A 13,761-nucleotide genomic window follows, 5' to 3' on the forward strand; every position below is an offset into this window, starting at 1 on the left:
ATATACCAGCCTTATATTGCAAAAAGACGAATTAGCAGGCTGTTGATTACTTGGGTATAGTGGTTCTCAGCATTTCATAAAAATTGGTAGTTTTGTTCCTTATCGCAAAATATTAGGGTGACCATTTCCATGTTAGGGTGGTCCAAAAAATCGTTTTTTTTTCAACAGTAACTTTTTAAAAATGATGCGGAGCCGACCTTAAAACCGAACCTTTTTTGAGCTGTCAAATCGAACCAATTTTTTACTCTAATCCACTTGCTATAAAAAATTGTTTTTCGGAATTATGAAATCATTAGATAATATAATGATATGTTGAACTTGTAAGTAACAAGAAGAGGGTGAAAAGTATGTGTTTGACTCATAAAACCGGTCAATTTCGCTTTCAGAGCGTCACAATCAGCGGTCTTATGATTCGTGAGCGTTCACTCAGAGTGAGCGCTCACGAATCGTATAATCGCTGATTGTGACGCACTGAAAGCAATAATGACAGATTGTATGTGTTAAACACATACTTCACGACCTATTCGTGTAACTTACAAGTACTAATTATCATTATAAAATCTAATGATTTCATAATTCTGAAAAACATTATTTATAGCAAATGAGTTTAAGTAACCCTGCTCTCATCAATATAAAAATATTTAAGTTCACCTCGAATCATTCAAAAGATAGTTGAATTCGGATATACTAATAGGCTGACTGAAACCTCCCTTGAATTTCCTCATATTCGAGAAGCTTTCCCTAGAAAATCTCGGAAAATTTCTCGATTTCCGTTCTCTTCTGAAAAATCTTTTGGAATTTCCCTCAGCACTCGCTATGGTATTCTCCAGAAATTTTCATGGAAGAATAATAAATCCACGAAAATCTCTCTGAATTTCGCTCAGAATTCTTTTCATATACACTTAGATTTTTGCCGAGATGGGCTCACAAACGGGAATTTTGCCGATATTCCAGCTAACAAACATAAATTTTGCTGAATCTCGGCAAGTTTTTCAATGAGATCGAGCAAAATAAAATGCCGATCTCGGTAAAAAAAAAATGTAATTGTGTAAATTCTTTGAAACATTGCTCAGTATTACCTTGGAAAACTCTTTCAAATTCTGTAAAAATTAGCACTAGATTTGCATAGGCATAGGGTAAGGTGGAGTCATCTATTGGATTTATTTATTTGTTAACATCATAACATCACTTTGTCAGGACAAGGAAATGGTTTGACAAACAAATAAATTAGTAAATGTACTAGTTGACCCATTTTACCCCACTTTACGCTACACAGGAATTCGCTTGCAATTGCATACACTCATAAAATAAATCACATAACCAGTGGAAAATATCCATGTGAATTTCACCTAACTTTCATGTGATCCCATAATTGGAAATAGCACCACTAAATCACATGAACGTTATGTGTCCAATGAAATCTATATGATTTCTCATATAGAATTTCTAATGCTATGGGATATTCAGGTAAAAATCACCCAAACGAAATATGATCGATACCTGAAATTTCCTCACTTCTCATAACTTTTGGTAACGAACATTTTGCTGTCAAAAGAAGCTTTCAGCGACATCTAGGGGTGGTGGTATAAAAAAAACTTGTTCCCAAAAATCAATTTTTTAACCGATTATTGATCTATTGACCTCAAAAGAAAGATAATAATAGCACTGTAGACTATAGCGGTAGATCTTTCGAACTTAGATAGTGATTGGAAAAATACTATGTGCGTTCATAATAGAAACTAAGTGAAAACTTTTTTCAGTGTAGGATATTTCTTTAAAATTTCGTTAGAGCCATAGTGGATATATACATGGTGATACAGCTTTGTGTGTGGAGATCGCGGGGAGGGGGGGGGGGCAGTGTGGAGCAAATATTTGCATCAATGAATCAAGAAATGGTTTGCTTTATCTATCATTATTATATTACAATGCTTCTCCCTCAAACAACACCATGATGACGTCATGCTCGTTTGGCTACATTATATATATTATCTATAGTAAACAAACTTGGTTGCTGAATCATGAATTTGACACTTTAGAACACCTATATCATAGACAAACAGACATAACACTCGCAAGTTGTACATCGAAAAAGCATTTAACGGTCAATTTAAAAGTATCGCAGTTGGTAGTACCACCAATGAGTTATGTCTGTTTGTCTGTGCCTATATGTAGTCACCTTACTTCTGTGCTTTCGTATACGTTTGCATTTGGAGTGGAATATTTGGAAATCGGTTGCCTAATATTAGGTGGCAGGTAGCGAACGAATGGTTGATTTGTTTCTAATGACGAGCATAAAGTTATTTATCCGCTGCTTTGATTCGTTTTCTGTGGAGCAGGAATAACTGACAATAATATATTCGCCGACACAATACTTTACATGTCTTCTAACATAAAAATAACCAATTCACATAAGGACTAGTTGTAGAAATTTGAAACAACCTTCGTTGTCCGTTCAAATTACCTGAAGCATTCTCATGCTGCTATATGGATGGAACCAAGTGAAGTCACTGAATTGATAACTCATCGGATTAAAATGTATCACACAAGAGCAAACTGCAGACTAAATGGTACCACACAAATGGACGAATTCCAAATTCCTTGTGCTCTAGAGCTGTGAAAGTGATTTCAGGTCAGGTAGTTAAGTTTATCTTTTGTTTACTAGTTTGTTTGAGTAGGGTAGTGGTGCCAGTTATTCAAACGTCAACCATCACCGATTTTCATGAAATTTTACCTAACTTTCAACTGCTGAAGGTTCGGTAAATTTGTTTTCCCAAAATATGTCTTTTAAGCTTTCAAAATGCCTAATTGCATATTTTGAATACAGTATAAGTTTTTAAGTATTTGATACTTGAAAATTGCCAAAGTAGGCGATAATTTGCAATCGTGTATGACAAAGAGATGTTTCCAAAGTTACCGGTTAGAGTTGGTGATCATTTTACCGAAATGACATGGAATCTCGGTCTTACCGAACATAAAAGCACAGATTGAATAACTGGTCTCGCTACCCTATGCACGCGTTGAAAGTAAAAACAAAAACAACATATATGTACTGTTTTCCAACCGGTTTTTACCTACTTCTGCTCCATTCACGGAAACAGTACCCACAAGATTTTATGACAGGTAGACTATTATTTAGTATTATCAGTTGTTGAAACTGTATTTTTGAGCTCTGTTCCTTACTCCCGTAAACCATTTTTTGTGGATAATAAAGTTCATATCCACTGATTCAACGAGTAAATCGGTTTGATCGATCTGCTCATAGATACTATTAAATATGCATATGATGCTTGCTCGGTATGTGCAAATAATAGAAACTAACCTCCAAAGACGGACTCAAACACATGCAGGGGTTGCTCGCACTTTAAGCATCAATACATTTGTAAATTTGATTGAAACTATCCGTAAACTGGTCGAAAAACAAATCAACTTCATAACGCTGATATGTGGGTGTCAGCCCAAACCCAAACCCGACAGTACCTATATATTTTTTTAAAATATAAACGATTTCAGACCATGTGATCTTCAAATAAGTAAGTGGTCGTGTTAAGAAGTAGAAGCAGAAAAAACAACACAATGTGAAGAAGCAGGGGATTGAACCCATGATATTCTGCTCAGTTAGATAATAACGAACGCTACTAGGAAACCGAGTCCCCCGTATATTTACATACCACTACGAGCGTTACGAACAGATGCTTTAGCCAGTCCCGAACGAACTAAATTAAGTTTCAAAGTGATGTATTGGGAACGGTTGCCGAGCGATCGTTTTTGCTGACTGAGCAGAGAAGACCGTGAGTTAGAACCAATGACCGAGGTGAAGCAATCGGTTAAGTTGTGTGAGTAAAACCACTGTACGATACAAGCAATTAGTGACGGTACTAATTGCGTTTACGTTGTTTTTTTTTTTGGTTTACTAATACAACAATATTGCACGATCTACTTCACCTCTCTCTGTACCGCATTGGGTTAGAACCCCTTTACATTAATGAGCTGATAGGGTCGCATCATTTACTTTCCAAAGTTAACACAGATCAAATTTACCCTTCCCACTAACAAAAACGTCCTTCCCGTAGCAACCGTGGAGGTGCAGAGGCATACTCGATCTCTACACGCTATTTCAAAACTACCCAAATTTGGATAGAATCCACCCACATCGGTCAAAACTGAACCTACCCGTTGTTGATTTGTCAACTTGTCACTCCCAAGATAGTTTACACATTTTTGGGTAGGTTCAGGTTCAGTATTTGACGCATAAAACCTGCCAATTTCGCTTTCAGAGCGTCACAATCAGCGGTTTTTCGATTCGTGAGCGCTCACTCTGAGTAAAATCGATGATTGTGACACTAGGAAACCGAAATTGACAGGTTTATGTACCAAATACATACTTTACAACCTCTTCTTGTAACTAACAAGTACCGAATATCATTATAACAACTATTGGTTTCATTATTCTGAAAAACATTTTTTTTATAGCATGTGAGTTGAAGCAAGCCTGAATTGGGGTAGTTTTGAAATAGCGTGTAGTAACAACGGATGTCGAATTAACAATCCTTGACCTCCACGATGACCGAAAGGACGTGGCCGGCACAGTTATTGACCTTGAAAGTACTAATCTACCGGAATTTGCACACTGATAATGGATTGCTAATCCCACCCCAGCCCCATTTGGTTAATTCTTAACAATTACGAATTGTACGGATATCCAAGCTTATTAGACTGATGCAAAATTTAACTTTTTCGCTCCACAATACTTAAACGATTCCAAATCAGAACTAACCTCTCAAAATTTGAACCCCTTTGGTGAGAAACTGAGATGACACAAACCATTTGAAGTTTGTATGGGAATTACTATAGTAAAACCAAGATTTTTGTTTATGTCTATCTTATGATTCACCATATTAGTCTGCTTCAAAAGCTTTCAACTGTACTTGTAGGAAATTTTCCCAGCTACAACTTTGCCGAAGACCACTTTTTGATGAAATGCAAGGATCGAAAGTTATCAATGGTTCAATGCGCTGATGTCTAATGATCATGCTTAATCAACTGCTCAGCAGGCAACATTGATGTTTCTGGGGCGTTGAATAGGACACAATAATCATGGTTACTATTAGCGAATTTGTTTATTAACGGGGTTGGAACCAGTTCCAACCCAGTGCGAAACCGAACTTTTTGTCAGTGCGAACCTAAACCTGAGGTAGGTTTTAAAAACAAACGATCAAATTGACGTTTGTCAGAAAACAAGCAGAGCCGATCTTGATACCCGATCCAGGTTGGAACTGAATAATAAACAAATTCGCAATATGTCACACTCAAAATACAGTGTTGCCTACAGAGCAGCTGCTTGATAATGTCATAAGTTTACCAATCTCTTAAATAATTAATAACTTTTTCCTGTCTCGTTTTACATAGAAACGATCTTCAGCAAAGTTGTAGCTGAGAAAATTTTCTTCAATAATGGCTATCGAACTGTTTCGCAGCTCAATATGGAAAAAGACTAGAAGGCAACGAACAAAAAGTTGAAATTTCCCATAGTAATTTACATGTAAACTTCAAATGGCTTGTGCGAAGTCTGTTTCTAACCAAATGAGTTGTAACTTTGGGAGGCTAATCAGGACCCGATTTGAAACCATTTAAGCACTGTGGAGCGAAAAAGTCAAATTTTGCATCAGTCTAATGCTCATGCTTATAAACATGAACACTTGTGTTGTAATTTGAACAATTTTGTCAAAATTATGTTGGAGATGGAAAATGTCCATTGTTTTATTTAAAATCTACATTCATTCCATAGCTTATAATGCGTGATGTCATAACATGAGCCATTTGATACTAGCTTTCAAACCCACAAAGTCAAAACGATTGCCTCATTTCAATTCAAAATATTTTCAGAACAAAAATGATTTTTTTTTAATTCTTTAAAGCTCATAAAAACAGGAGAAGTTTGCGGTCAGACGTTGCAAGTGTTGCAACGTTGCGTTGGGGGTTTGAGAGCTAATGTCGGTTCAAAAATAAAACCCTTTTGCAACTCAACATTTCCCAAACCATACAAACCAATTGAACCTACCGTGTTCATCAAGGGACTCATTCTGGTATTGGTGGAGTGTGCTCCGTTTGTTGACAACAATTCTGCACGTACGCCAGTAGCATTCTCGAACACCCCGCCAAGTGACGTCGTCGGCTGTTCCAAAGCCATCGTGGTCGCCGCACCACCCACCACCACCTCCTCATCCATCACTGCACTAGTATTGGTGGTGCTTGCTATCGTATTGTTCTGATAAATTCCCTGATTCCGGGATATGGCATACTGTTGCTGCTGGGCAACCGTCGCTTGCGGTTCAGCTATCGACGAAGGTACCTGCTGCAGCTGGTGGATCGAACGACACTCGAGCTTGTGCAATCGCCAGTCAGTCCGCTGATGATCCTGGGAGCAGTAATAGGCCACCTGACACCGACTACACCGCCGCAACCCTTCCGAAATTCCGCAGATCCGGCACTGGTGCTGAAATTGACGCATCTGTTGAACTGTTCCCTGTTGAGTCCCCTGGAGATAGCTCGGAATACGGTTTTCACCACTCATTTCCACACACTCGCGCAATCACTGCAAACCAAGCCACTTTGAGACTTTCTTCTTCCCAGCTCAAAAACACACCAAAGATAACGCAATTGTTTTGTTATCAGGACGAATCACTTTTTGACATTTCACTCTCCGTGATGGTCACCTTCCCTCTTCGGATGGTGTTTTTTCTCGCACGTACGCCACAGTGCTGATCACACAATCAAACAAAAATGAATCACCTCACCCCGTCCCAAATTCCATTTCCTGCCGCATTCGTCCACAACCTGCGATACTTTTCATTAGCTGCTCCCAGACTTAAACAATAATATCGCTATACTTTTTCATCGCTTAACAAAAAAGGAAATCCCCATCATGATTGCCACCTTGATTGGGCTTCGCGATTTTTTTCACCAACATTCGCACACTTTCTCGGCTTTGACCGATTACCATTCGCGATCCACGGACTGGGTTGACTTGTCACGGCGTTTCTCGGTTTGTTATCACTTTCATTTGGTGGGGCGAGGCACGAATTAACAACGGCTTCTTCCGGTTTTTTTTTTTTTCGGGATCCGTGAGAATCGAGGATTTTTCTTGCGGATTGGACTATTTTTCACAGCTGCTGCACCGAACCGAGCGAAGATGTTTTCCTTTTTTCTCGCGTTGCGTTGCAATTTGACAGATAATGCTTTCTTCTTTGCGGTAACCAGCCAATCAGAGAGGTTGCTGAATGCACTTCTTGATGAAAAACACGCATCCGCGGAGGGAGAACGAACTGTCAAAATCGGATTCAGCAGCGCACTTGTGTGCGTGTGTGTGTTGGTGCAGCCCGTTAGCCATCACTGTAACAAATCATCAGTCTCTGTTCATATGAATCCTCGTTCCGTTCATATCGAAACATCGAAATCGCTTCTTCGAATGACGGTTCTTTTGAATTGGGTTCCTTTCGCATAACGTAATGCATGCTGCTAAAATTAGGCCACAATCATCGATATTTTTTTAAATTCTTTATCTTCTTAAATTCTTTATGTTGACTACCTTTCTTATGTTCTGTACTAGAAGAAGCAATTTTTAGAAATGGTATCACATGGTATTGCGCATTTCACACCAAATTGGACTAATAAGCGCGTTTTCACTTATTAAAAAGTGTGATGAAATTGCAAGTTTACGTCTAATCGTCTTGATTTCTTCGGTGCAGTTATTCCTTATGATGCAAGCCATAAGTGCTCCAAAGACATCAAAACGATTTAACGGAAACGTGCACCTTTATCACACTTTTTGCATTTTTGGGACAGTCCAGTTTCAGATGCAATAGGCAATATTACATCGATATTTAATTGATGGCACAATAAGACGTCTTCAGGCTCTGCTGATTGGCCATGGGCCCAGGAATTTTTCTTTAACTTATGGGAACTTCGTCAAACTTCAAGGACTTATAAAAATTTTAGGGAACATCGTAGAAATTGAGAAAAATTAGTAAACATTCTGGGAACATCATAAATATTCAGAAAAAAATCGTAGAAACAAGGAACTTGGAAAAGTTCTGAAAACTGCGCAGAAGTGGACAATTTATTTAAGTTTGAGGAGCTTCGTAGAATATTTTATTTCAGAAAAGCTTATTATTGATCAGGAACCTCTATATAGTTTTAAGGCACTTTTTTTAAAACCCATGGATTTGAAAACTATGGAATTTGAATAAATTCAGAGAACTTCGTAGAAGCTGAGGTAATTTTGTACAACTTAAGGGAGTATTGTAGATGTTCAGGAAACGTTGCATAAGTTACAGGATATTCTTTAAAACATCCTTTTTAGACAGCAGGAAATATTCAAACTATCTCTATATAGACGAAGATATTAGTGAAGTTCTCTGGATATTTTACCAAGACTTCAGGTTGATTCAGTTCTGAGGATCTCCAACTGTTTAAAAAATCCAATATTCTTTCAAGGCTGTAGGTTGTCCAGGAAGAATTACAAATATTTCCACCTAATTGAATCTTGAACGATGAATCTAGATTTTATGAATATGTTTGTATATGTGGAAGACCCGTGCCTTGGCGATTTAGCTATATTGTCATGAATTAACACTCCAACAGCTGAATTCCGGGCATAAATCAGGGATCAGTTGTCTGCGCCTGCTCTGTCCAATAGATCCGCTACTGGAACGCCAGAAGAGCCAACCAATGGTGGTTAAAAAAGCACTGCTAACACATTTGAATAGGGATCTATCCTGCCACTATTCGCATAACAGTCCTATGTGGCATTTGGTGATAGAGGAAATGCTTTACCAAATCTGAGTATCTGTTCACCATGGAGGTGCGGCTCAAAACGGCGCCTGTTCGCCATGTTAGGAGCGGCTGATCACCGTCCTAGTGCCAGCGTGGCACTCTAAACAGAGCTGTGCATGATGGTCCCCTAACTATCAACTCTATGCTTTCATCTACTCCATCTATCGTATAAAAATTACCACTACAGTCTGTTATTTGAAATTAGCATCTTCAACTATGTAAATCGTTGACTTCACGTAGAAGTAATACTAAAAACATATAGTCAAAGTCGAGGTCAAAGTACATAACTCTGGATGGGAGCATACCATCAATTACTGTCAATGGTCGAAAGGTACAGTAGCAACACCTACCCCACCCGTGTCCCCTCGAGATCGTCAAGTCGACGATGACAGGAGCACATATCGTGGTAGGGGTAAACAATAGTTGCAATTTCCAAACCTACGACTGGATGCCTTCCTTCAAATAACAACTGAAGTGCGGTAAAAAATCGGTAGAACTGTTTCAAACACACAGTTGGTACATGAGCGGGTCGATCTTCATCTCTTTTTGCCAGTGGTGGCGGGGGAGACACCCCTCACCATCCCTCTCCAAGGGGGGAGTTTGGTAAAGAGAGATGAAAAAACCGATTTGTACCTTCCTTAAAAGTTGTCCTAGCTCGCTTGTCTAATATCTATATACAATCTTCACACTGCCGTACTCTAACGGAACTATCAACTCTATGCTTTCATCTACTCCATCTATCGTATAAAAATTACCACTACAGTCTGTTATTTGAAATTAGCATCTTCAACTATGTAAATCGTTGACTTCACGTAGAAGTAATACTAAAAACATATAGTCAAAGAACACTAACCAATCAGCGACGTCCATATCACCATGCGCAGACAGTGCGCTCCTATAAAAGTGGCACCCATTAGGCAAACTGAAATCAGTTACCTTTTGACCGGCCACGAGTAAGCATCAGCAAGCAGCAGAAGAAAGCAAACCTTTGTAAAGAAAAGCAGTAGAGAATAAAAGTAGTTACTAGCGTAGCCGTCGCCGTTTGAATAATTACCCAGCACACATCCCTGGTTCAGAGCAAGCGTTGAACCCCACCCCCAGCTCTTTTCAGAGCTCAAAGAGTTTGATTTAGATCGCCGCTTGCCTCCACCAACAATCATTGCCGATACAGTCCACTGCCGAAAGGGAAAGTGCCTTCCCAGACCGAACAGTTTCCATGTTGAATTATTCATATATTTGTATTCGAAGAATTCCATATCAAAACAGCCTCGAACAGTGCTGAGATTTGTCATTGTCATTGACAGACTTTCGCGCGATATTGACAAAATTGTTCGTCACATAGTCACTGACAGACTTGATCCTCAAAAAAACCTTCGTCAAAATCTCATTCATTTTTTCGTCAATGGCAAAGATTCACCTGGTAACAAATCGTGTAATATAGTACATTCTGTGTCACATTATTGTTATCCAAGGAGTTCAGGACGTAGATGCTTGTTCACTAAAATGACTCCATGTGAATGTTTTGTTTAAGCCATTTAATTTCATTACAAATTTAGTTACTATAAAAATCTACACATGTTCGTCACTGACAGCATTGTCATTGACAATTGACATGGTTTGCCTTGACTATGACTGTTGGCTCAAATGAGTGACCAAAGCAGAATTGTCAATATCACCGTGTACTGTCGAGATTTTGCAGCACTGGCCTCGAAAACAGCTTTCGTCGATGATCTTTTGCTGTGTCATCCGCTATGGTGGAACTCCAGTCGACAAGCAGTTGCGAGCATTCCACGGTTTCCTTACGTTCGGGAAGATTGTTCCAGAACTCTTTTTGATCATCAGGAACAACGGGAAGAAATGAAGTCAGCAGGGCTCGTTTGCGATCGGGGTTTATTCCGACTGGCCGTTTGTGATGAGTCATGGTACTTTCAACAGTGAAGTTGTCGGAGAAAATGATCTTATGATGCTTATTTGAGATGATATTGCATGACAGCAACTTTCCCGTTTCATCTATTGAGCTACTGTGCTGCATTTCGTACTTACCTTTTATGAAGACAACTTTCCTGATATTGTCAATGCTTCCATGTCCAGAATTTCTACAATCTTCTTTGCTCTTTGCACGACGTTTTTGAAGTCGGAAAATGTTGATGTGGGCTGACCGTGGCGCATGGCTTTCTCGACTGCAGTGTGAAAACTGTCAGCGGCCATAAAAGTATGATCACTTTCGAAAAATTTCTGAATTGATGAGAAGAATTAAGTGTAGGGAAAAATTCCAGTTCTTATTCTGTGAGGTGCAATTATCCAGCCAGAAGGTATTTTTTTCCGTATCCTTGTATCGAGTGATGACTTTGTGAAAGCAGCTTGTAATATCGCTCGAAAATCGCCCAGCCGTTGTCTCATCCCAGACAGAAGCTGTCACTGGGAACGCTTCCGAATAAGCACCAACTGGTGCAAAGGTCTCGTTAAACGTCAGTATACGTTGACTGAAAACAATCGATTTAAAACCATCCAACCGTGGTAGTTGAGTGACCTACTATTGGAGTAGCATGTTAATATAACGATTATGTAAACTTACCCATGAAATTCTGGGCTTACTTGTGTTGCTAAATCTTTGGTTGACTGGGGGTTCCTTTGTGGGTAGTTATTGTCGTTGCCTCGGACCGACTTCTTTGCCAGAATCGCGTCCTCTCATGATGGGGTCCTCATCACTGAATCCGGAGAAGTCTGAAGGAACTAGGTCTTCGGCTTCACTATCCTGACAGAGTCACTGCTAGTCTCAAATTCCGACTCCACCATGCTACTATAAAGTGGTTTGTTTGAACTTGCTCCTTTCTTGTGCTATATCCTACCATACTTCAATAAAAATTTTGCTCCTCTCTACGTTCTGTCGAATACAGGTTTTCCAGGTATATGCCGGTCTTTCAATTTTCTTGGGTTCTGGTATGCTGTACTTGAGTCTTCTTCTTCTTCTTCCTCGCATTTCAAGCTTATTGCATATCGCATATTAGCTTATTGCGTGCTCTCAACTTAGTGTTCTAGATGCACTTCTACAGTTATTAATTGAGAGCTTTCGATACATGTACCATTTTTGCATTAGTATAATTGTGTGGCAAGTACAATCATACTTTATGCCCCAAGGAAGTCGAGAAATTTTCCAACCTGAAAAATTCCTAGACTGGACCGGGAATCGAACTCAGCCATCTCCAGCATGGTCTTGCTTTGTAGCTGCGCCTTTACCGACTGATCTAAGGGAGGCCCGTGAGTGCCGTTTTCAAAATTCCGCCTGGATCGCTCCTAAGGATGTGCCCGTAGTAGTTGAGCCTTGTTGTTTATCGTATATCCACCCAGCCACTCGGGGGCAATGTGGCCACTACTACTAGTCTTGTGGACGCTTTTCGTGATGATTGTTTCAGCACGTGAGTGGATCGTGGTCTTCCAATTTTCTTCGTCTCTGATATCCCATATCCCAAAGGGCTTTCCGGATAATCTGCTATGATGGTCCTGTTTTTATGAAAATAAAATGATGTTCTATCCCTCAAGCATGGTTATATGTTGATCCAGCGTGCAGATAGGTAATATCGTTGTCTTTTTCAAAACTTCATCGTCTTCAAGCCAAATTCAAAGGGGTAGTACCTGTGTGATGTCGCATTCCAAAAGTTTTGAAAAAAAAATGATTATTAGGCTCAATTATTTAGAAAAACAATTCATAGTTAAAATCATAATTCTAAACTACGCAATTATTTAATTTTGGCTATTAGTTAAATTCCAACAAAATTTTGGTCAGCTACATCACAACTACATCACTAGTGTGCATCTTTTAAGGTTATGCCAATACCCAGGGAAAACAATGCGATCTACAGATTTATAATATGAAATCTTGAACTAAGAAATTTTGGGAAGAGATTTTTTTAAAGATTTATAGGCTGGGCCGATTTTTTGACTATATTTTTAGTATTACTTCTGCGTGAAGTCAACGATTTACATAGTTGAAGATGCTAATTTCAAATAACAGACTAAAGTGGTATCGATTTTTACCGCACTTAAGTTGTTATCTGAAGGAAAGCATCCAGTCGTAGGTTTGAAAATCCATCGGGGGAGTTTGGTAAAGAGAGATGATCAAACCGATTTGTACCTTCCTAAAGTTGTCCTTGCTCGCTATTGTGCTAGTCTGGTCTGTGCTAGTATTGCGGTATGGAGATTTTCGAAAAAAATTCTCGTCGATTTCTCTTAAAACCTTGCTGGTAAGAAAATTTCTACTTTTTGGTCGTTTAGTAATAGTGACATTATGTAGAAATAATATAACGGACAAATTGCACCATTACTGATATTTTTAATTAAAAGTGAATTTCATCATACATTTCCAAGTCGCTTTTCCACCACCCCTTACGGATTGGTGGTGAGAAGCTATTAGAAGCGTCATGAAACACAAAAAAGCGGTGCCGGTGGTGTAGTGGTAAGCGTGATTACCTCTCACCCCAGCAGGCCTGGGTTCAATCCCAGTCGGCGCCGCCGGGATGTTCTGAGGCATAACATCTCTGATCACGCCTTCCTTCGGAAGGGAAGTAAAGCCGTTGGTCCCCGGTTCATGAGTTGATGGGTCGATAGGTAGGGTCCAGGTGTGGGAGCTGCCTTCCTGGCGTCGGTAGCATTGGTGCTCAGCACGGAAAACAAGATCGACGAAAAAACAAACCAAAGAAAAAAAAAATGAAACACAAAATTAACCCTACAGCAAGCTTAATGATGATACGACTACAATCCTGAAACTACGTCTAATGATCACCTTAAAACATTAAGTTGATCAATCAATCACTGGATAATACCTAACTCTAAGGAAATCTAATTCCTAAGAAAGCTCAAACCTCTATATAAGGAAAATTTTCTATTTAATAAATCGAATGTTTTCTTTAGTCTTAAAACGTCTGTCGATCT

General features: G+C 39.2%; 1 protein-coding gene across 1 annotated transcript in view; it reads right to left on the reverse strand.

Moving 5' to 3' along the window:
- The window catches only part of Hph (HIF prolyl hydroxylase), a 35,593-nt gene extending 28,393 nt beyond the window's left edge, over positions 1 to 7,200 (reverse strand). Inside the window, exon 1 of the mRNA XM_065217181.1 lies at positions 6,059 to 7,200. Coding sequence (XP_065073253.1) covers positions 6,059 to 6,571 — 513 coding nt within the window. The 5' untranslated portion in view covers positions 6,572 to 7,200. The remainder of the gene's footprint in view (positions 1 to 6,058) is intronic.
- Positions 7,201 to 13,761: the final 6,561 nt, after the last annotated feature.

The sequence above is a fragment of the Ochlerotatus camptorhynchus genome, unplaced genomic scaffold (genome assembly GCF_037179485.1).
Source record: "Ochlerotatus camptorhynchus isolate MF236.1 unplaced genomic scaffold, CSIRO-AGI_Acam_v1.1 ptg000070l, whole genome shotgun sequence".
Classification (NCBI taxonomy): Eukaryota; Metazoa; Arthropoda; class Insecta; order Diptera; family Culicidae; genus Ochlerotatus; species Ochlerotatus camptorhynchus.